Genomic DNA, 21,985 nt, shown 5'->3' with positions numbered 1-21,985 from the left:
TGTAACCTTCCTTTTGAACTCAGGCTTATGGATGATGAAAGACTGTTCAGGAAAATGCTTAAAACCTGGCTCTTTGTCCAGTAGATAACTCTCTTGAGCCCTTACTGTTCCATTAGCGTCGGGGCACTCTTGAGTAGCTGTACGCTCTATAAATCACATAAACATAACATAAAATGTCATTTGTAAGATGGCCTGGTGTGAAGCATGTCATCCGCTGGGTATGGTGTGCACTGTACAAAACTGCTGAATAAAGAATATAAACATCTCCAGCTTCAAGTCTTCAAAAAGTACCCCTTTAGATGCGTTGGTGCGGTCCATGACATGAGAAGAACAATTCCTTGATACATGAGGCATACAAATGCTCCAACAGTAGCTTTGCAGAGAAGATTTGCTTTGCCAGTTTTCTAACATAGTCTACATGCACAGGTCTGAAGGATGAAAAGGATGAGTCCCAGGGAGATGGATAACATGAGCCATAAGAGGACTCAAATAGCCTATTTAACCCTCAAATTCTCAAATTTCCATGATGTCAGATTCAAAGAACAGTAGCATTTTCATTGCAGAGCAGTTGCACCCAGTTCATTTCTTCTGAATGTTGCATTAGTCAGATTGAGGAAAGTGCAAGATATGTCCATTGGTTGATCAGTTGCCTTACTGATGCTGTTGTTGTAGTATTCTCTTTTATTTTGATTTCTCTGTTGAAAATGCTCCCATCTACATCTTGAAACGGATCTTGTCTCCGCTGTTATGTCAGTGCTGCTACTTTTAATCCAGATTCATGCCTTTCTTTTCATGTTTCCAGGTTCTTCCTGGTGTCATTGCTTGATGGATGGAGCCCTGGATTTGATTCTACTTTATAATGGTAGGGAAGGTATAGGGAAGAGGTGTGGCACCGCGGCCAGGGCGACAGATGCTTAAATCTGGGGCTCACGGTTCGATCACCAGCGGCAGGTCAGCCAAGCACCATGTGACTCTAGGCAATAGCTTGCTTAATCTTCCCGACGGCTCCCAGCCCCGGGATGCCTTCGGGTAGCTGTTTGCGCTTTACAAATACTGGATTTACTTTGCTAAGCATAATACAATAACATTGAGCTGAATTACTATTTGTAACTGGCAAAGTCTACCTATTTGTTGGAATCCGTCATCAAATGTTTCCTGGGTCACTGTATGACGTGGAAGGACTTTTTAGAAGCATGATCTGTTATAGATGACTGCGATGATAAAAGATGTGTTTACTTCCACTGCACATCTTATGGCTATGTCCCAAAAGGACTTGCACGATGTTAATCTCCATGCATGGCATTTTCTGCCCCCTCACTTCTGTTTCCCTTCTTTTCCACGTAAGCAGCAACATGCCGCCCATGACGCAACTAAGGGCCCTGTTCATGAAAAAAAGTACTACACCTACATCCATAGAAGCGCACCTGCATATGGGTACAGACTTACTACTTTTTTAGCTATTTACCAACATTACTTGTAGGACGCCAGGAAAGCTGTGCCAGATGCAGCTATACTACTGTGAACTTCAAGGGGTCCTGTCCCCCTTGTGTGCATTTCTACACAGTGTAGAACTGCACACAGGGGGTAATAACCCTCCTTTGCAAATACACCTTTTTCCCTTAGACCCCTGAGAACCAAGAAATGTGAGTGCATGTCGATCCCCTTCATTTGTAGAAGAGGAGTTGCTCCAGCCACGGTTTGGAGTCAATTGCTGATCATTTTCAAGGTGGCAGAAGACGGCAAGGGATCAGACCAGAGTTTTGGAACGTCCACAAATATAAATTTTTGTGAGTTACCAAAAATTCAAGAAACTCTGCCTTTATGTAGATCGTCCCTTCCCCACCCCCCTGACCGAGATATACAACTCCATATTTGTGAACAGGGCCTGAGTTACTATCATGCGCATGATGTAGTGGGTCAGATTTATATCTTGGCGGATGAAATAATTACTATTGCCATGGCAGAGTACTTTACTCCAGCCCTGGCAAGGGTATTTCGCACGCCGTATTTAAAGATGTCAGCTGCCCTGTGGACATCTCTTGCATTGGATTGTCATGGCGGTTCCTGGAAAAAATCTGATGGACGGCTCTGTCAACATGACGGAGACGTACGTCAAACTTACAACATATTTTCTTTAAATAAAATTCCCAATCTGGATATTTTTATTCAGTGAAAAAAAACAACAAACCTCTCGCCATGAGTGCATTCTCCCATTGGGGTGGGTGTCATTTAAAGGTTTTCACTGCCCCTTACCACCATGTTTTTCATAGTGTGATGGGCAGTGAAAACTGCCCATATTTCTGCCCAATCTCAATAGAGCAGGCAGATACATGACCAAACCTCCTACAGCCCTTAATCCGTCGGAAGTTTGTAGCAGCAGAGACGGAGTAGACTCCGCCATCTACAACCTGAAGATCTACCCGACTGTAAAAGAGGCAGGCACACCTTCAGATTGGTGGAAAGGATACTCTATCAACGTTGCAAAGGAGTACTATTGTGCCAACTTCAACATCAGACCCAGTATCCATAGGCAGGTATAAGTTGTGAATGCCAACTGAATGTTTCTGTGCTTAGTGGGTGATGACCTGTAAGATTTGAATTCACAGATTCAATTAAAGGGTGTGGGATGGATGATGTCTCCTTTCGGTTCTTTTCCAGCGTAGTTTGTTACTACAGGGTTTGTTATCATCAGAGGTGGTCTGTTTTCATTTATGGACCCAATGATGCATATCTTGGTCTGTTGTTTCACTGTCCGAATATTTGCTGGTTGCATTTGTCTTCTTGCTATCACCACATTGATATTGCAACAACGTGGGGCCCTTAAGAGAGCCCTATGATAGGATACAGGATGGTGAGGGAGACTTGGTGGAGCTTTGTTCTCTGTAAGGCCAATGCAATGCGGGCCCTCCCTATTCCTTGCCATTTGAACTTGATTTAGGTTTGGTGATTCAAGTGGCCATATAAACATATAAAGACTTCTGTGTCATTCAATAGGTACTGCCCATGGTGTGATAGGATAGATCCTCTCTTTGTGTTGTTTGTCTGTTTTAACAAAATTCTTGCTGTATATAGAATGTGGTGTTGTCGCTCCATATTTTCATTCTTATTAGTCACTTATGACCCTTGACTGCCTCAAGGCTCGGCTCTGTTCCCTGTTTTTAATATTTACTTGTTCTCACTGGCAAATGTGATTTTCTCTCTCAGGGCATTCCTCTACTGGGATAAAGCACACCATTTGTTTAGACGTCACCATTATCCAATGAGAGTTTGAATCACTTGTCTGTGTCCATCATGGCAATGGGTTTGTGCATGAGACAACACAGAACTGGAACATGTCCGAGGTGACAATAAGAGGATTCATGGTGCAAGACAGATTTGCTGAAGTCAAGTATGCAACTGAATTTTAGAAGATGCTGAAGTTGAGGTACCACCAACCATCTACAATTTAGCATAGCAAGTGGGAGCACAAACACGTGAGCTAGTTAGCCAAAATTATAAAGTTCATTAAAGTTTTATTGAAAAGGAAAATAAGAGCAACATCGTTGAATATTTTCAGGATATTGCTTGCTGCATATGTTAAATATGGCAAGAGGTCAGCAAACATGTCAGCACAAACTCTGCTCAGCAAGAAGGTTATGGAATCATCTGGGAAGGATGCAGAGCTTTAATGTAGGACCTCAATATCTACAGAGATCACATCAATGCAGAAAGGTCTGGCCGTAAGGGTCTGACTGGGTCAGAAAACTGAAGAATGTGGAGTTGCCAAACAAGCTTAACGCTTGAGGACATGTAGCACCAAGGTCCTCTTTACAGGTCTTTAATTTTGATGGGGCTGGTATTAACGTTTATTGGCCCCATCAGAATTATGAGATGTCTACTTTTTACCTTGAGCTCTCGTCCCCCACTCCCTTCCCACCCCAAATTACTGTTATACCCAGGATCATTAATTCCAGGGGTGGGGAAATAATGTCCCATTTCTCAGGTCACTTGTAATGAGGTTCTAGATCTACATAATGCAATGACAAAACATAAATAATGATTAAAACAGGTCTCACCCTTGGCATCAGCTGGCTTTGCCAATGGTTTAGCCATGCTGCACACCTTCTCGAAAGCTCTGCAGCATGGTAATGAACAGGGAAAAAACCTATATAGTCGGCTGTGTCATTTTGTATATGTGCGCATCAAGCATACTTTAGTCTACAAAATGATGCAAGCGTTCAGTTTTTCCTGTTTTTTAGCGATGCAAGTTGAACCCAGAGGGCCTGGGAGCAACAGAATGGTGGGGGGAAGCAACATTGAGGGCAGGCAGAAGCAACATGGGGGTGTGCGGGGGAAGTGACAAGGAGGGCATGGGTGGGGGAAACAACAGAGGGTGAGGGGGGAGAGAAACAAACCTACACAGAGAAACATGGAGGAGGGTGCAAGTGAACAAACAAGAGAGCGTAAAGTGGAATTAAAGCACACAGGAGAGCAGCATGAAGGCCGAAGCTTATAAACGTGAACTCAACATAAGAGCAGCTCGAAGGACAAAGTTGTTGGATATGAAATTGCTATAATGTTATGAAAATAAATGTGCTGAGAGAAAAAGGCAGACACACTGGAAATAGGTAAAACATCACGCACTCTCATAGAATACTTATGAAAGAAATGGTATACAGAGAATAGGGAAAATGCATGCACTTTCATGGCGTGCTTTTAGAGAGAGAAAAACAAATCCACAAAACTAGATGCTTGTGGAAGGATAAATCGAGCCAGTCAGAGACGATAAACAGGCTATGCTCCACGGGAGGGAAATAAAACCATCAAATGGAGAGCAAGAAAATAAGAGTGACAAAACAAAAAGCCAATGTAAAGCAGTGGGTGGAGTTACTTCCCAGGGCAGCTATCCACATGTCTCCAATCAGTCTTTCGAGGCTTGACAGCTGTGCTGTCTGGCAGGCTTCTACCTAAAAAGCACACTTCTTCAGTTTCAGACAACATGTCATAATCACTGTTCAATTAAGGAATCTTTGTATGTTTCTGTCAACACTGGAGACATCAATAAAGTAATGCAGAAAAACCAACTTGTGTGGGAGCCGTTGCACAGCCCACTGCTGCTCTTCCATCTCCTCCTCCTCCTCCTCATCATTATCAGTGTCATCATCCTCTGCAGACGAAGAATGCCTGGAGGACTCGATCCCTATGCTGGATGCTCCCATAGGTCGCTTTAGGTCGGCTTTGTTAGCGTCCACCTTCTCCTCTTTCTCCTTCTTCAACTGACAGAAATACCCTCGGCCATGCCGCGATGCACTGACCAACTGCCTGCAAGAACAACAGATGGAATCCAAGGTCAACCTCGGCCGAGGAAAGATGCAGGAAGGACACCGTGGGAGAGAGGGCTGACTGCCCACGTGGTGGGAGAAGTGCCATTTGTAAAGATTGAGGGTGCAAAATAGAGAAAGCGTGAACCCTTGTGACACAGAAAGAGAGATAGAGAGATAGAGAGATAGAGAGAGAGAGAGAGAGAGAGAGAGAGAGAGAGAGAGAGAGAGAGAGAGAGAGAGAGTGTGCGTGCGTGTGTGTGTGTGTGTGTGTGTGTGTGTGAGAGAGAGAGAGAGAGAGAGAGAGAGAGAGAGAGAGAGTGCGTGCGTGTGTGTGTGTGTGTGTGTGTGAGAGAGAGAGAGAGAGAGAGAGAGAGAGAGTGGATTTGAGAGAGAGACAGAGACTGCTTTTGAGTGACTTGTCTGTGCATTAATTGTCCATGGTGTCCCTAAAAAGGTATATGAGGATAATCTCCACCAATCCTGAAGCCGTACAAAGAAAGAAGCACCTCTTGACCTTCACGAGTACCCAGGCGAAGTGGCTAAATTGGCATCTGTGCCAATACCTCCTTCCGGCTCATCATTTTGCAAATTGTTAAGAGTGCCAAGATGCCTTTGGGTAATACTTTGAGCAATACAAATAGATCTCACACATAAACATAATATTTATAAATGACACCGCATATGAAATGTACAGGCGTTGCCTCTATGTTATCGCCTGTAAACTCCAGTTGGGCTTTCAAAAGTAGGAGTGCTAAGGGAAGTGATGAGGACTGGCCGGATAAAAGCAAAGTCAGTACGGTTAGAAGCAGTGGGACATACAGACTGCACAGTTACCTCTGCGTTAACTTACACGCAAATCTACATGGCATAAGTAGTAGGGAAGGCGTAGTTCAGTCTGTTTTGTCAGGCTTAATATAGAAAATATACAATGCATGTTAAACACATTATTTTGCAGAAAATATATAGTAATGGAAGATGAAATTCCACTATGTTCCTGACCCTAATCATGTGTACATTATATGCACCATAAAAACTGCGCATAGGAAGGTTTATGAATATGAATTCACATACGTGAAAGCAATTAAAAAACGAGCATTCTTTATGAATGAGCCCTAGTGGAATCTGTGTGTAGAAGTAACTTGCTCATTGCATAACTTATATGTCTAAGTTTGGTAAATTCGTTTTGTTTCTGTTCAAAACAAATTCATGTAGGTGTGAAAGATACGTCCTTAAAACCACAGTTTAAATTAAGTTATGGTTAATAAACAAAGCCCTGAAATTGGCCAGTTATGGTAAATGGTAAGTTGTGCAAACATAACTCGTACCCCTGGCATGCAAATCACAACCCGCAACCCAAATGCAGTGTTTGTGACCTCACCCATAATGTGTCAGTTAATGTCACAAATTAAAGTCACGAAGTGACTGCTGCAATTACATATGTCCTTAACATTGATAATATTAAGAACATCACCACAAATACAGTACCATTTATTTGTTTCGATAGGAGTTGGAATTTATTGATGTATTGTTACGTCCTATGATTTATGAGTATACATAATGTGAGTTCATGAGCTTCACATTTGTGGTTGGCGTAAGTGTATGCACAGTTAGGAGATGTATTCACTCACATTACTTATTGGTAGTAGTATATGCTCAAATACACACATTGTGATCTCTCTTGATGCCTACATTGACTTGGCTTTTGCCCACACTCATCCTGCAGTCTGTTCGATTACCTTAGGCAACAGCCTACATCTTCCACTAATTCGAAGGCTTTGAACACTTTTCAGCAAGAACTGATGCGTCATGGTCTGTATGTCATGAATTACTGACACTTTATTCAGGTTTACCTGGTTCCCAGGCTTAAAAGGTGAAAGACACACGACATTTTTAAACTGACTTTAGATTCTAAATGTATCACCATTGTCTACAGAAAGCAAATACTCCTACTCTAATCATATTGACTGGCTGTCTGTTTCCTATGCATACAGATGCATTTCTGCATAGTGTATCTTATGGAAATAGTATACCCTTTAATCATAGAGTGAGCTCTGACCCTTTCTCCACCCTTTTATGTGCCCACAACATTAGGTGAAGTTGTCCATATCCTTCTGTCCTTAGTCCTTTTGTGTTTAGAACATGTTTACACATCTTTTTGCATTTGTCGCCCTAAGTGCAAAGAGTATCCCCAGACCATACATGGGTCCCATGCTCACCATGCCACTGGAGTCAAGCTAGCCTGACTGATGAGGGGTGATACCCCAAAACTGGTCCCAGAATGCTTGCTTCTGGTTCAGGGAGGACCAGGCCTAGAAGTTCGGGCTGGACTGTTCCCATGGGGAGCACGGTCAAGACTGATTTGCATATGGCTGGACCTAAACTGGAATGGCGTGGAGAGCAAAAAAACAATGGATTTAGGCCCAGATCTCTGGACTGGGGGTGAATGTTTGACATTTTTCAGCATTCCATCCATCAATTGTTCTTTTTGCATTTGTCATCATAAGTGTGAAGGGTATGCCCAGCTACTGTCCCCTGCTCACCATGCCACCTGATATGGGGTAATACCCCAAAAGCAGTCCCAGGATGCTTGGCTCCGGTCCAGGAAGGACCTGGTCTGGGAGTTCGGGCTGGACTTTTACCATGGGGAGCACGGTCAAGACTGATTTGCATACGGCTGGGTCTAAACTGGACTAGCATGGTGTGCAAAACAACAATGGATTTAGGCCCATATCTCTGTACTGGGGGTGAATATTGGACATTGTTAAGCATTGCATCCATCAATTGTTCTTTATGTATTTGTTGCTCTAAGAAGGGTATGCCCAGACGTGGGTCCCGTGCTCACCATGAGCATGTCTGATGAGGGGTGATACCCCGAAACCGGCCCCAGGATGTTTGTTTCCGGTCCATGGAGGACCTGGCCTGGCAGCCCGGTCTGGACTGGACCGTTCTGATGGGGAGCAGAGTCAAGACTAATTTACATATGGCGGGTCTAAAGTGGAATGACATGGTGTGGAAAAAACAATAAATTTAGGACCAGATCTCCGTACTGGGGTGAATGTTTGACATTGTTTAGCATTCCATCCATTCATTATTCTTTTTTCCAGGGAACTAATTAGAGCCTTAGAAATATAGCACTACAGCAGGAAGGAAATTACTCTAGGACATCAGGTGCAATGCCACCACCAATAAAATGGTGATCTGTAGAGTTTGACATATTGTGGTCTGTTGTGTCTGAAAGTAAAGCTCCACCAGCAACAGGTAATTATATTCATGGAGCCCCAATTATCTTAGAGGTTACACTCCCAACAGCACCTGACTATATCAGATTCCTTTCCAGCTGTCATTCTTAATTCCAAAGGAACATACGTGCATGAATATTCTGCATGCAATCATAAAAGAAACCCAAACATAGAGCAGTGCTTTAACTCAATACTTGAGGAGGGTGACCAGTAGACAGAGCCCTCCACCCCTCCACAGAGATAATTGGAAAGCAAGGGGACACACTGAAGGAGTCTGTCATTGAACTTGGGAAGAAGGCCTCCATAAAGTAGACTCTGCTGTGCGAGGACCCACTGCTAAGTGGAAGAGAATGCTTCCTACTGGAGACGAGAGTCAACCAAGGAGGAAGAGTACATCTGTTACCTGGTGGAGACTCAACCTAGTTGGAACATACTGCCTGTGACTGGAGGTGAGGGACAAGCCATGTGGAGAAATAGGTCTGTGTTTAGAGGTGAGGGCAAGTCCAAGGGAAAGAGTATGCACTGCTATGGAAGAAAGATCTAACAAATATTGATCAGTGCTCCGAGAACGAAGGAGAACCTCAACCCAGTTTAATGTCTGTAACTGGAGGCGAGACACAGCCTAGGTGTAGAAATATGCTTGTGACTAGAGGCAAGCCTAAGTGAAAAAGTATGCATTCTTGGAAGTAAGATCCTGCATAGGTTGAATAGTATGCTGTTAACCGGAGAGCAGGGGCAGCTCCTCTGCTATGGCGGAGGAGCGTCACCCCACTGCTTTTAAGCAGTGGGAAGCAGAAACCTAAAATGATAATAACTTTGAGTTATTATCATTTTAGGCTGCTTCATGCTGCTTTGCGGGCAGGTGTTTGGGCAGGGCTGCTCTGCTCTTTGAGCAAGGCAGGGGTGCAGTAGTTTGCCCACTCAAGTGCACAATGACTGTTTGGTCGTTCCTCTCGGGCCGCCCAAACCAGTCATTCACACTTTCCCCTTCTCCATGAAGGCTGCATTGCAGACTTTATGGAGAACAATCCCAGGCCCCCATTCCCTGTTTGAGCGTCAAACCAGGATGCTCAAAACCAATTACAACGCTGCATTTCAGCATTGTGATTGGTCAGGGGAGCCTGGGTGCTCACCAATCACAACGCTGCATTGCAGTGTTGTGATTGGTTAGTGGGGCCTGCTTCCTGAACCGGCTGGCGGCAAAGTACTTTTTTTGTTTTTATAATTTATCCATGCACGACCCCGCGACCTCCCCCTTTCCGTGCGACCCCCCCACACACGATCCCCTCACCACACCACCCGTGAGCCATGCCGGAGAGGAGAGCCCGCTTAGGTGAAATAACATGCATGTAACTGGAGGTGAGAGCCAGACTACGAGATAGAACATACCTGAGACTAAATGTGAAAGACAGCTTAGTTGGAAAGAATACCTTTGAGTGTAGCTGAGAGCCCACCGATTAGGAGGATATACCCAAGGGAGGAGCGGAGAGACAGTCCATTACAAAGAGTATGCCTGGACAGGAGGTGAGGGGACAGAAAGTGTAATGTTCATTTTGTAGAGTCCAGGCACATTTCTACATTACAGCTCCAACAAGGGAAGAAAGGGACATCAGTCAACTTAAATTGTGTATTTTCTCCTGTTTGAAAATGTGCCCAATTGTCCCTGTTAATTTGTATACTCTACCATCATAATATGCTGAAGATGTAGCTTAAATAATTACCTTCAGTTAGTAAAGAGTACACCATTTTTAGTCATAACAGACAACAAACACCACCCCTACCAGTTTCATTGTCTGCCACTTGCCTTTTTCAATGATCTAGGAAGGAAGCTTTAGGCACACACTGACAATATGCCATCACTTTGCATTACTTACCTGGGTATGGAAGTCACAGGATGCTTGCCTCTCGGTTGAACAGGTTACAGAGACTAGCCTGTTTTTGCTACGATTTGGAAATGGAGCTCTTCAGAAAGCTTTCAATGAACTATGGGGGGACAAAATGTGCAGGTCTGGTATCCCGCCTTCTCCAAAGCAACCCCAGCACTGTGATAATGACAAGGAATAGGACCTAGCCTTGAGCCCAAAAAAAGGGATCTTGAAAAAAGGACTATACAATTACCTGTCCAAAATGATCTCTACTGACCTTCATTACCTCGACAAAGTTACCTCTAAAATGCTACTACGTCATATGAGATTGCATTGTACACCAATACCTGGTAAATTAAACGGTTAAAGTAATTAAATGAAAAAATATCATTTATCACAGTTTACTATATTGTACTCTTATTAAATATAATTAAAATATGATAATACAAAATAATTAAAAATAATAGAATCAAGTAAATACATTTGGTTGTGCTTGGATGTACTGTAAGAAATTAGGCAATTAGTTTGAGACAGGTGAGAGCTCCACTCCAATAATAAACACAATCATTGTTAGGGTGCACCATAAAAGTTCATAAATAAACTTGCGCTTATACCTCTGATAGCTTGCACAAAATCAGTCAGGCTTAACTGAGAGGCAATATGTGAAGAATTTATGCAGCACTGAAACAGTGATAATGTTAAAACACAACACAAGAAAAACCCCAAACCAAATTAGAAACAGAGTAGAATTTAATATATAAAATGACACCAAAGCGGCAAAGATCCGTTATTAAAACTGGAGTTATGAATTTTTTAAGTTTCAAATGAAAATAGCCCCAAAACGCATAAACGCCGCTCACAGGTATCCGTTCATGGTGGTCAAACTGAGAAGTTCAGGTCGACCATGATGGAGTGCGGGTCAAATACAGGGACAAGGATTTACTTTCTCAAAGTCCAAGTCCATCGAGCCGGACCTCTATAGCAAGAGCCAAGAGGAGGTCACTGGAGTTACTAGGAGCAATCGTCACTGCAGCTTCGGGGTGGCAGGTGTCATGAGAAGTCACTGTTTGGAGTGAGGAGCAGGTCACTTTCAGAACTTTACTATGGCAGCAGACAAAGTGTCTCTTTCTGACACGAGGAACCTGCTCGCGGCAGAGAAGAGCAACAAACGTCTGGGTTTTCACATGGAGTGCATATTTTGTTTGCTTGAACCAGGAGGAGCAGACAGTGAAGCTAGCCATGGGTCCAAGTGCTGGAGGGCATCCTTTTGGGATCAGGACTCACTAAAGCAGAGGCCAGCAGCAGGGCTTGTGTGTTTATTGTCAGCTGGGCAGTTGCAGGGAAGGCATCTGGAAGCTTGTTGTGTCCTTGTATCTCAAAAAGGAGGTCAGCCAACTGACTGTTGTGTCACTTCTGGTAATCCTAGATTCAAGACGAGCAGGTCTAGTTTTCCATCTTCAGACAGACTGGTGGTCTTTCTTCTGAATTTTACTCAAGTCCAGGAGTGTTCTAATAAGAGGTTCTGAAGGTGCCACCTTTATACCTAGCGCAGGCATTTCTGTGGGGCAAAATCCCTGCCCTACTCCCAAACTGGATATGGTCAGTTCTTACTCTTGTACCTGGGTTTGGCTCCACAGTCTAGGGTGACGAAAGCAAGGGCAGGCGTGGTGTCAGGTCCCTTTGTGTGTGCTCGTGGCAGAATCCTTTGAAGTGTAATCAGGGCAGCGCACAACTCCTCCTCAGCCATCCTGCTGGGAAGACCCACTTCCTCCACTCCTAGGCACTTTCTGTCCCCAATGTCTGGAGGAAATAGACAACAAACCACAGGAGAGCCATTCACAGTCATGTGGCCCTGGACAGTGGCAGAAAGGCACAATTGGTTTAGGCTGAGAAATGGCAACTTACTAAAAGTGGCATTTTCAAAATAGTAATTCAGTTTCACTGCTAAAGAGAATTTGAAATTACAATTCAAATGAGGGGAATAAGTATTTGCCCATCTGTTCCCAAACTGAAGTTATCACTTATTAACTGTAAAAAGGTTCCCCAGAGTTAGTCTATGGGGGGGGAGGGGGGGGGGGTAGCCTTGCTACAATAAAAAACGACTTTGGGAGTTATCCACTATAAGGACATGTAAAACTTAAACACACATGTCCTACTTTTTAAATACCAACCACCCTGCCCTATGAGGCTTTAGGTCCTACCCTAGGGGTGACTTATAAGTATTTAAAAGGAAGGTTTAGGCCTGGAAAAGGTGTATTTTGCATGGTGGAAATGGCAGTTTTAAAACAGCACTACAGGCTACAGTGGCAGGCCAGAGACGTTTTGCAAGGCAATATTAGTGGGTGGCCAAATTCCTGCAGCCCATTAGTAGCATTAAGTTTACAGGCCCGGAGAACATGTAGTACCATATACAAGGGACCTAAAAGCAAATTAAATATACCAATCGTGTATAGGCCAATTTTACCATGATTTCAATAGAGAGCATAAGTACTTAACCACTGCTTAGAAGGAGCAATGTGTACAGCGTCCTAAACCCCTCTTCCCCCCTAAAAACAGGTTCAGCATAAGGAAGCAAAAATCTAGCGTGGCCCTGCTGAAAGGGCCTGGTCCAACATGTATGTAACTTACTTTATTTTAAATTAATAAAATAATGTCATTAATACTATAAAACATATATTAAAAGTAGGGAATGGGTGAGGTTCAACTTAGGCATTAGTGATGAGGTTAAGATCATTAGGAGGATGTCAGTGTGATATAGAAATGAATGTTTTTAGTATAAGTTGACGAGAACAAAGTGCTAAGGTAATGGTTGCAGGGGTAATGGCAGCCAGGAGAGGGTAGGGTATGTGTCTTGGGGAAAAAAGTTAAAGTACTGCTTTCCTACTGGTGAAACATACTTTTTAAATTATATTCATGGAAAATACATTAAGGTCTTTCTCTCAAAGTGGATCCTGGAAGGGATGGATGCATTATTCAACTGAAATGCAAATGTGTGCTCCGACTTTGTTTTCATAGAGTGAAAATTGTCTTCTAACTTATCCCAAATAGATCTAATGTTGTAAATCTAATCAGGTTCCAAAAGCAGAACTTTTCACATTTGCGTGCAAACATCAGCGAAACGCTCCATGAATTCAATATAAAAAAGAACTTAATAAATTTAGCACTGCTGCCAAATTGACAAGTAAGGAGCAAATCATCTATTAAAATGCAAATGCAATTGAGATGAAATTTGGAATACATTTATTACAGTAATTGAGTCTCAGTCAGCTGTAGTCACATCACAGCTTTCGAACTGCCTTTCAGATCAAAATGACGCCTCGTTTTTTATATAAAAACATGCAAGTTAATAACTCTGTCAGCATGCAAATTTACAACTCCCTTCTTCTCTGATTGCTGAGAATTTCCAGCGGAGTGACTAGTACCTCCTAACATTTCTGTGCTGAAGGTCAACGACCTACCTGGAAGTAAACTTGTGTGATGAGTGGTAGGCTGGGAATTTATCACAACAAATAAGTCCACTATGTTAAATGTAACCGCCATGCATTCACTTTCAATGAAATAAATGGCCACTAAAAAGATCAAGAAGATAGGATTTGCACTCCTCAGCTAATTTCCAGTTTCAGAAGATATACATTTTGATTACTCTGGAGGTCACTGACATCTTGTTGTCCCAGGACTCCAATGTTGACCAGTTTCGGTTGAGATGCGGATCGCAGTATCACAACACTGGAAGCACAGGAAGTTCGGTGACATGTTTATTTTACAATGTTTGAAGCTCGCAGGTCAAGAATGGAGGAGATGAGTAATGTCTGTTATCTAAGATGCAGGTTCACTTACTGATCAGAATTCTAGAGAGTGTTGACGAGTTTCTGCGACCCCAGGGGTTCTAGTAGCTTGGCACTCGGATAATTATCTGTTTATGGAGTCCATATATTGTGGCATTCCAGCTAGCCAGTCCACCTTTGCATTGCTAGTTGGATCTGGTGTCCAGCCTGTGTTATACTCAATATCACTCATTGTAACTACTTGAGAAGGAAGATTCCTCATCAATGGATGGCCCAAGCTGAAAGCAAATTGAGATTTCTCTCTCATGAGTAAGTAAGAAACAGGAAACATATTTGACAGAATTACTGCTTCTGGCAGTTATGAGTCAGGCCAGAATTTGAGAGCTCCCACTTGCAGCTGGTCAGTCCTTTGAGTCTTTGCTATGCTCCTTAACCTGGAAAAAAACAGTTTCTCACACTGATTACACTGAGTTTCCTCCATATCAGAGAGCACTCCGGTGCCAACTCAAGCATGCTACCAAGTAAAGTTAAAACTAAGCTGCATCAAGGAGAACCCAAACTGCTCCTCATTTCATAGAAAAAGAAGACTCTCTAGCGGCTAAGTGCGAGTACGAGGTTATTGGTGGTTTGGATTAACATTCAGAGAACATCGTTTTCTGTACCCCTCTGAATGTGGTCTACCAACTACGTTCTTGTGTTAGTGAGAATAGAGACATGCCAGCGAGGCTGGGACAAAGAAGTAAAAAGAAGGGGTAATGAGAAACAGGAAAGTGGGAAAGGGAAATGGTAAGGGGCAATTGTGAGTCAGAGAGGGACAGAAAGTGTATGAATGTTTTTTCGAAATGTCTGGCAGGTTTACTGCTCCAAGTGGGGAGAGAACTCTTTATACCCTCCAGCTCAACATATCCACAATCTCGTGCCACAGGGCCCCTCCTACCTGCATCTTGCATGATCTCTAATGAGCCCCAAGATTACAACTGCTGAGTTGGGAGGATTCCTGTAGTCAAAAGTGACTCCCCTAAGATCTCCATTTGACAAGAACAAGTAAGGTGGTGTTTGTGGCTACATAGGACCTTAAACCTATCTTAGAAGCTAACAGATACCTGTAAGAAGGGATTGCAGATCACAGGTTCCTGAGATATGGGGACTTGAAGCTTTCCCATTAAGCCTTCGATCCTCCCCCAGGCTCCTGGGACCATCTAAAAACTGACACCCAAATAGTTTACCTCGTAAGGCCCATTCTAAGATATAGTTCCAATAAATGTATACACACTGGCAGTATCAAACTCTGACTGGCCATTTCTGAAATACTAGCTTTTCTCAATGGATATCTACAGGAGGCTCTAGTATCAGAGCTACTGAAATAACATTTCCTCTACTAACTGTCCAAGTACTCCAGAACCTCTTTCAAGGTTGTCTTTCCACAGTTGATAGGTTTCATGGATGTTGTGGTTGAAACCAAAAGTAAGAGTGAAACTGCTGAGTTACCCTAAAACATTGTGGTAAACCTGGGCGACAACCAAGAATATTTTGCATCTTTTCAGAGAGTGTTAATCTGACAGAACATGGTAATCCATCATCCCTACCCATAACAACTCAATCCTTTTGGAAGAAATTACAAAATTGGCCTCATAAGTGAATGCTGGGATGTTCTTAACAACACAGACTAAAATGGGGTTTCTTTAGTATGGCATCTCAGTAAGTGTAAGTGCTAAGCATTTTAGAATATGTATTTGTTATTTCAATTGTTGCTTGATTATACTGGTGAATTACAATGTAATCCTGTTCAAAACGGTACCTCTGGCTGGACATTGAACCGTACTGTGGGATGCCCCAGGATGACCAAGGCATCGGGGGAGCTAAAGGGCAGGCTAGCAAGATATCCATACTTTCATGAGTCTGGGCCTCAGAACCCATCATATTTTCAGCGTAGTGCGGTAGAAGGGTGCCGCAGCACCTTTTTACCACTTGTTTCCCTACGGAGCCATTCACGGAATGATGATTACCTGGAAAGGCCTCTGGACATGTGAAGCCACCCGGACTCCAGAGACAAGGGCTCCCGGAACGAGGTGATGTAGGGCCTGTGACTGATCCCTGACAAACAACTCAATCGCTTGATGGAGACCACTGGCAGCAGACGGGGAGACCCGCTTGACCCTGCTGTGAACTGGCAGATGCTGGAGATTGGGTCTGCCTGAGGGGGCAGGCCTGTCGGCCTGAGACTTGAATGCAAGGAGGAGACGCAGTTCTACCGCAGCCTGGAGGTGCGTGAGGTGCGTTACGGCCAGCAACTAACGCAACCGCTGGGATCTGTAGACCCGCAAAAAGATTTGTCACAAGGCCATGCGGCTTGTGGACCAGACTGAAGGGTGACACTGGGGCACCCCACATAATGACCTGATCCTGGGGGTTGGGAGACTGTTGTGCCAGAGGCTTGCATACTTGCATGCACTCGCACCCCTCCCCCCACCCCCAGCCTACCTGAGTTTTGCTGGAAATACACACTGGGGACCACCTGAGCCATCTTCCATGCGCCATGATCCTGCTGTGGGTATGGGTCTGCTCAAGCCCCCTCCGTGGAATCCGGATCCCAGGAGGGTGAAGCGGGACCAGAAGAATACTACACAGGGTCACAAATACTGACACCACTGGCAGTCTTAATCTGCACTGTCCCTGCTGCGCTGACCCAGGCCCTCCGTATCACGGAGCAACCTGGCACACACCTTCATGAAGTGGGAAGGACGGAGGTGAAACATTCAAAACTACCATTTTAACCCTGCAAGTCTGCCCAGAATCACAGCAATGATGCCGAACACACCGTGGTTGAGGGTGTGCGGGTGGATCAGCCCTCAGGGGAAGAAGACATGAAAGCGCTCCTCCTCGCGATGAAGCAGGGTCTCACGTCTATAGAATCCAAGATTGATCCATGTGCACAAGGACTTTATTGCTAAAAAAACTGGAAAACCCGGTACAAAATACCCCGTTCCAGATTCCGGAAGCTTTCTTCCGCGTGGTTGAGTCTGAGCAACTAACATTGCTGGGGGAGGTGGGTGGGTTGCCCTAGTATTGCTCTAAAGAAATTGCAGAAGGAGGTCTATGAAGGGGAATTGGCAGTACTGGACATCAGAAAATATTATAGGGCAGCTCAACTTGTTAACATTAACTGGTGGGTCTTTACGCCGACTGAGGAGCCTGCCTACTGGGTTGATCGCTTTGCTATGGGTGCGGGCAGCTACCTCTCTGCTCTCTACGGGGTAGGAGAAGAAATCCGTCCCTTCCGTTCCACACTCAGACAGTTGTTACGATATGGCGGAAGGCGACCAAAATGATTGGCTGGGAGGCCAAACTCACTGAACAAACACCACTCTGGGAGGGAGACTTTCTGCGAGAGGTGAGTTGTCTGAGGGGTTTCCATAGGTGGAGTAGTACAGGCATTGATCCCCTGAGGGACGTTTGGATAAAAGGAAAAATTATTACCTTTGATGGTCTTTAGGCAGAGTTTCACATGGGTATGACTGAACACTTCCGATACCTTCAGTTGCGACACGCACTTCACTGTCATCTGCAGGAAGGGGACTCCATTCCGGGATATACAACTCTTTAAGACAGACTCCTCCTTGACCCAATGATAGATAAGGCAATAGCCCTCACCTACAAAAAGCTAATCAATAATACACCTGACTGTCTGGGGCCCCTGCGGGTGGCATGGGAATCGGGCATGGGTCTCCTCGAAGAAGATGACTGGAACTTATTGAAGCCATAGGCGATTACTTTATAGAAAACAATGGATCTGTGACCTCCTCTCAGACGCTAAGGGAGGCTTTTAAGACGGTGATCCGTGGTCAGGCTTTGTGTCTTATCTCCGGAGTTAAGAAAGAGACCTAGAAAGAGATTGCTAGCCTAGAGGTAGAGCTTGGTCGCTTGGAGACTGACTTAGAATTGGGACCCACACCAGACAAACTCCATCAATTGAAGTTCCGGCAGCAGGAGTATAGGGCATTAGCAATGGAGCAGGCCAAAACCATGGGGAGACATAAGCTAGGACGGATATACGACCTAGGGGATAAGGCAGGTAAATTGTTAGCCTGGCTTGACAAGAAAGAATAGGTGAGCAGGCTGGTGCCTGACCTCCGTGATAACAGAGGTAACCTTCGCACAGACCCGCAAGGAATTGCGGATATGTTTGCTGACCACTTCAGCATGGTCTATCCTGCTGTCGCTCCTTATTCGGTAGATGACTCCCGTAAGCTGTTAGTGGACATCACACTTCCTAAGCTCTCGGTAGAGGACTGCGACCTACTACAGAGCGCAATAACACCTGACGAGATTGCGATGGCGATCAGATCCTTAAATGTCGGTAAGGCCTCTGGTCCCAATGGTCTTCCCATTGAATTATATAATCTTCAGCTCTATGTTTGAAGAATCCAGAGACAAAGGGACACTCCCTAAAGATCAGAGGACAGCTACCATAGTCACTATCCATAAGGAGGGGAAACCCAAGACTGAGTGCACATCCTATAGGCCGATCTCTCTCTTGAATGCTGAGCCCAAGATATTGGTCAAGCTTTTGGCCAATCGTCTGGTCACGGTGATCGGGGAGCTAGTTCACCCAGACCAATCCGGCTTTATCCCCCATCCGAACACAGCTCTTAATTTGCGTAGAGTCCATGGGGTGCTGGACAGGGTGTCCACTATCAAAGAACTGGCGGTAATAGTCTCTCTTGATGCCACCATGGCCTTCGATACCATTGAATGGCCATATCTCTGGGCAGTGCTGGAGAAAATGGGGTTTGGCCCGAAGTATATCCAATGGGTACAACTCCTGTATGCCAATCCTCAGGCGCAAGTGGTGGTAAGCAATAAACAGTCATCCACTTTTGAGCTCAGTCGTGGGACAAGTCAGGGGTGTCCACTGTCCCTCCTCCTGTTTGCCTTAGCATTGGAGCCATTGGCGGCTTGGATACGTAGGGACCCAGTTATACGCGGACTGCGATGGTCCCTGGAGTAGGAAGACCGCATTTCACTCTATGAGGATGACATCCTATTATATTTGGCCTCCCCGAGACAATCATTGATAGCAGTTTTAGACATCGTGGCGATTTTTGGCAGATTTTCCGGGTACTCTGTTAATTGGGGTAAGTCCCTACTGTTCGTTCTATCAGGAGAGCTGCCCACTTCACCAAAGGATTGCCCTATACAGATTAACAGAGAGGGCTTCAAGTATCTCGGGATTTTTCTTTCCTTGACCAGTCGCTTCAGTACTCTCGTAACCTACTCCCGCCCCTGGTTAGATTGCGGAAGGATATTAATAACTGGAAGTCACTCCCTCTCTCCTTATTGGGTAAGGCGGCTCTTTTTAAAATGATGTCTGTGCCCCGGTTTTTGTACGCCCTGCAGAACTCATTGGATCCTGTTCCGATGTCCTATTTTAAGGAAGTAGAGGGCCTCCAACGTGATTTACTCTGGGACGGGAAGCCACGTATTGCCCTCACCAAGCTCACCTTGAATTGGTATGATGGAGGCATTAGCCTCCCGGATATCAAAAAATATTATTGGCGGCCCATCTAGCTGCCATCAAACATGGCACCTATACCCGACCGGGCGAACCAGGCTATGCCATGGACCGGTGGCTGCTCCCTGGGGGGAACTATAACAGGGCTCTTTATTCCAAACCTCGACACTTCAAACTAACCGGGCCCACTCAACATTTGATTTATGTTTGGCATGCTGCCATGAAATGCCTCGGCTGGGATTACAGACTGACGTTAGCAACCCCACTGTGGGACTCAGACCAATTAGGTAGTTTATGATAATCAAAAGGGTTTGCAAGGTGGGACCTTATTGGAATTTCACACATCAGGGATCTCTGGGAGAAGTCGGACATCAAATTGTTTACTACCATGCAACAGCAATTCGACCTTGCTGACACAGAACACTTTTGCTGCATGCAGATCCGGCACGCCCTGCGCTCCCTTCTGCTGCCAGGTACCACCCTTCCCGAATCTTCCCCGCTGGAGGATTGGGTATTAGATGGACACCTCCCAGACAGTACCATTTCCCTGATATACAAAAAACTCATAAATAACACGCCAGATCCTCTTTACTCACTGTGGGAAAAATGGACCAGGGATGGTATTGAGATGGAGGATGAAGAATGTCAGGAGGCAGTATCCTCGCCAAGAGTTGTAGCTATCCCAGCGCGACTGAGATTGGTCCAGCTTAAAATCCTTCAGAGGGTATACATGACAGGACCCCGGCTGGTGCAGATGAGAGGTACAGACGTTGGGGAATGCAGACGGGGGTGCGGACAGGTGGGCACCTTTATGCACATCATTTGGGAATGTGACCTTATTAGGCCCTACTTGCGGAAGATATATGACACCATCAACACCATATTATCCACACATCTTTATCCTGAAGCTCGTTAATGCCTTTCGAACATATGGGAGCCAACCGATCTGAATGTTTCCTTAACACAATGGGTCACCCTGGGGCTCATGCTCGCCAAGAGGAACATCGCACAGTTGTTGGGAGCATCCCATCCTCCCACGGTACAGGCCTGGGAGAAGGACGTCGACTGGTCCATGTACAGAGAAAAGACAGTGTATGTGGCTCGGGGCTGTCCCAGAAAGTGGACCCGCATGTGGGGTTTGTGGAATTCCTATCGGGGGGAAATATATGCCAGCCGCCTCGCACTGATCAATACGATGATCCCCCCTCCCCATAGACTTTCCATGTAATATACTGCTTTGTCTGATGTCACTTACTGTTCCCATGAGGCCTGATCTTATTGCTTCCTCTGCATTGCGATCAATGTGCTGATGTCTGTTCAATAAAAAGATTTACCAAAAAAAAAAAAAGAAGATAATGACTGGGGAGAGGCCCTGCAGAGCCCCAGATAGATAGCGATACGCGCAAGATTTCGGTTGATCCAACTTCGCATGCTACACAGGTCCTATGCCTCGAGGACTGCACTGTACCATATGGGCCATTGTACCTTGATGCAGTGTATTAGGGCCTGTGGTGAGACAGAATTTTTTTCACATACTGTGGGCCTGCCCAAGATTCAAGCTTTCTGGGCAGGCATGGCCAGAGTGATGACATCGGTAGTGGGGGAGCAGGTCCCACTAGAAGTGAGATGGCATATCCTGGGGGTGACAGGCAAAATAGTATGGCAGAAAATGGGCACAACATGGCTCGCTCTGGTGGGAGTGGTGGAAAAACGTAACATCGCCCATGCATGGGGCTCCAGTGCAGTCCCAACAGTGGAATCCTGGGAAAATGATTTAGATTGGTGCCAACGGGCTGAGCAAGCAGTATATCAGAGTAGGGTATGCCCACGCAAATGGGAGAAGATATGGGAGGCCTGGGTGGGCTACAGAACCTGACAGTCCCCAGTTTAGCAATGGGTCGCAGGTATGTTGATAATAAATGCTGTTTGACTGTGATCTATGTCAGACGGGTGTAGCGGGTGGGTGAGTGGGAGGGTTGGATTGTGGTAATATTTTGTACCTTTATACGCCAAACTCACTCTATGTACACTGTAATAATTTCTGAAGCATTTGGTTTTTTTTGCTAATAAAAAGAATCTAAAAGAATCTTATAAAAAGAAAAATGGAAAAACCTGCCGGCCGGCTTGAGGTTGCAGAGCACAGAATATCAAAGCTGGAGGACTCATCCTCACAGAGGGACAATCTTAACAAGGAGTGTCTATTAAAAGTTATAGCGGCAAAGAATTACGATTTAGAAGCGCGCTCAAGCAGAAATAATATCTGAATTCTCGGGGTTCCAGA

General features: G+C 44.9%; 1 protein-coding gene across 2 annotated transcripts in view; it reads right to left on the bottom strand.

Annotated features, from left to right (window-relative positions):
- The window catches only part of CCDC60 (coiled-coil domain containing 60), a 639,895-nt gene that overhangs the window by 268,018 nt on the left and 349,892 nt on the right, over nucleotides 1-21,985 (bottom strand). For both annotated transcript variants that reach the window (XM_085633209.1, XM_085633208.1), the window contains exon 4: nucleotides 5,065-5,301. In XM_085633209.1, coding sequence (XP_085489335.1) covers nucleotides 5,065-5,301 — 237 coding nt within the window. The remainder of the gene's footprint in view (nucleotides 1-5,064; nucleotides 5,302-21,985) is intronic.

The sequence above is a fragment of the Triturus cristatus genome, chromosome 11, assembly GCF_964204655.1.
Source record: "Triturus cristatus chromosome 11, aTriCri1.1, whole genome shotgun sequence".
Lineage (NCBI taxonomy): Eukaryota > Metazoa > Chordata > Amphibia > Caudata > Salamandridae > Triturus > Triturus cristatus.
Note: the sequence above shows the minus strand (reverse complement) of the source record. Positions and strands in the feature narration are given on the sequence as shown.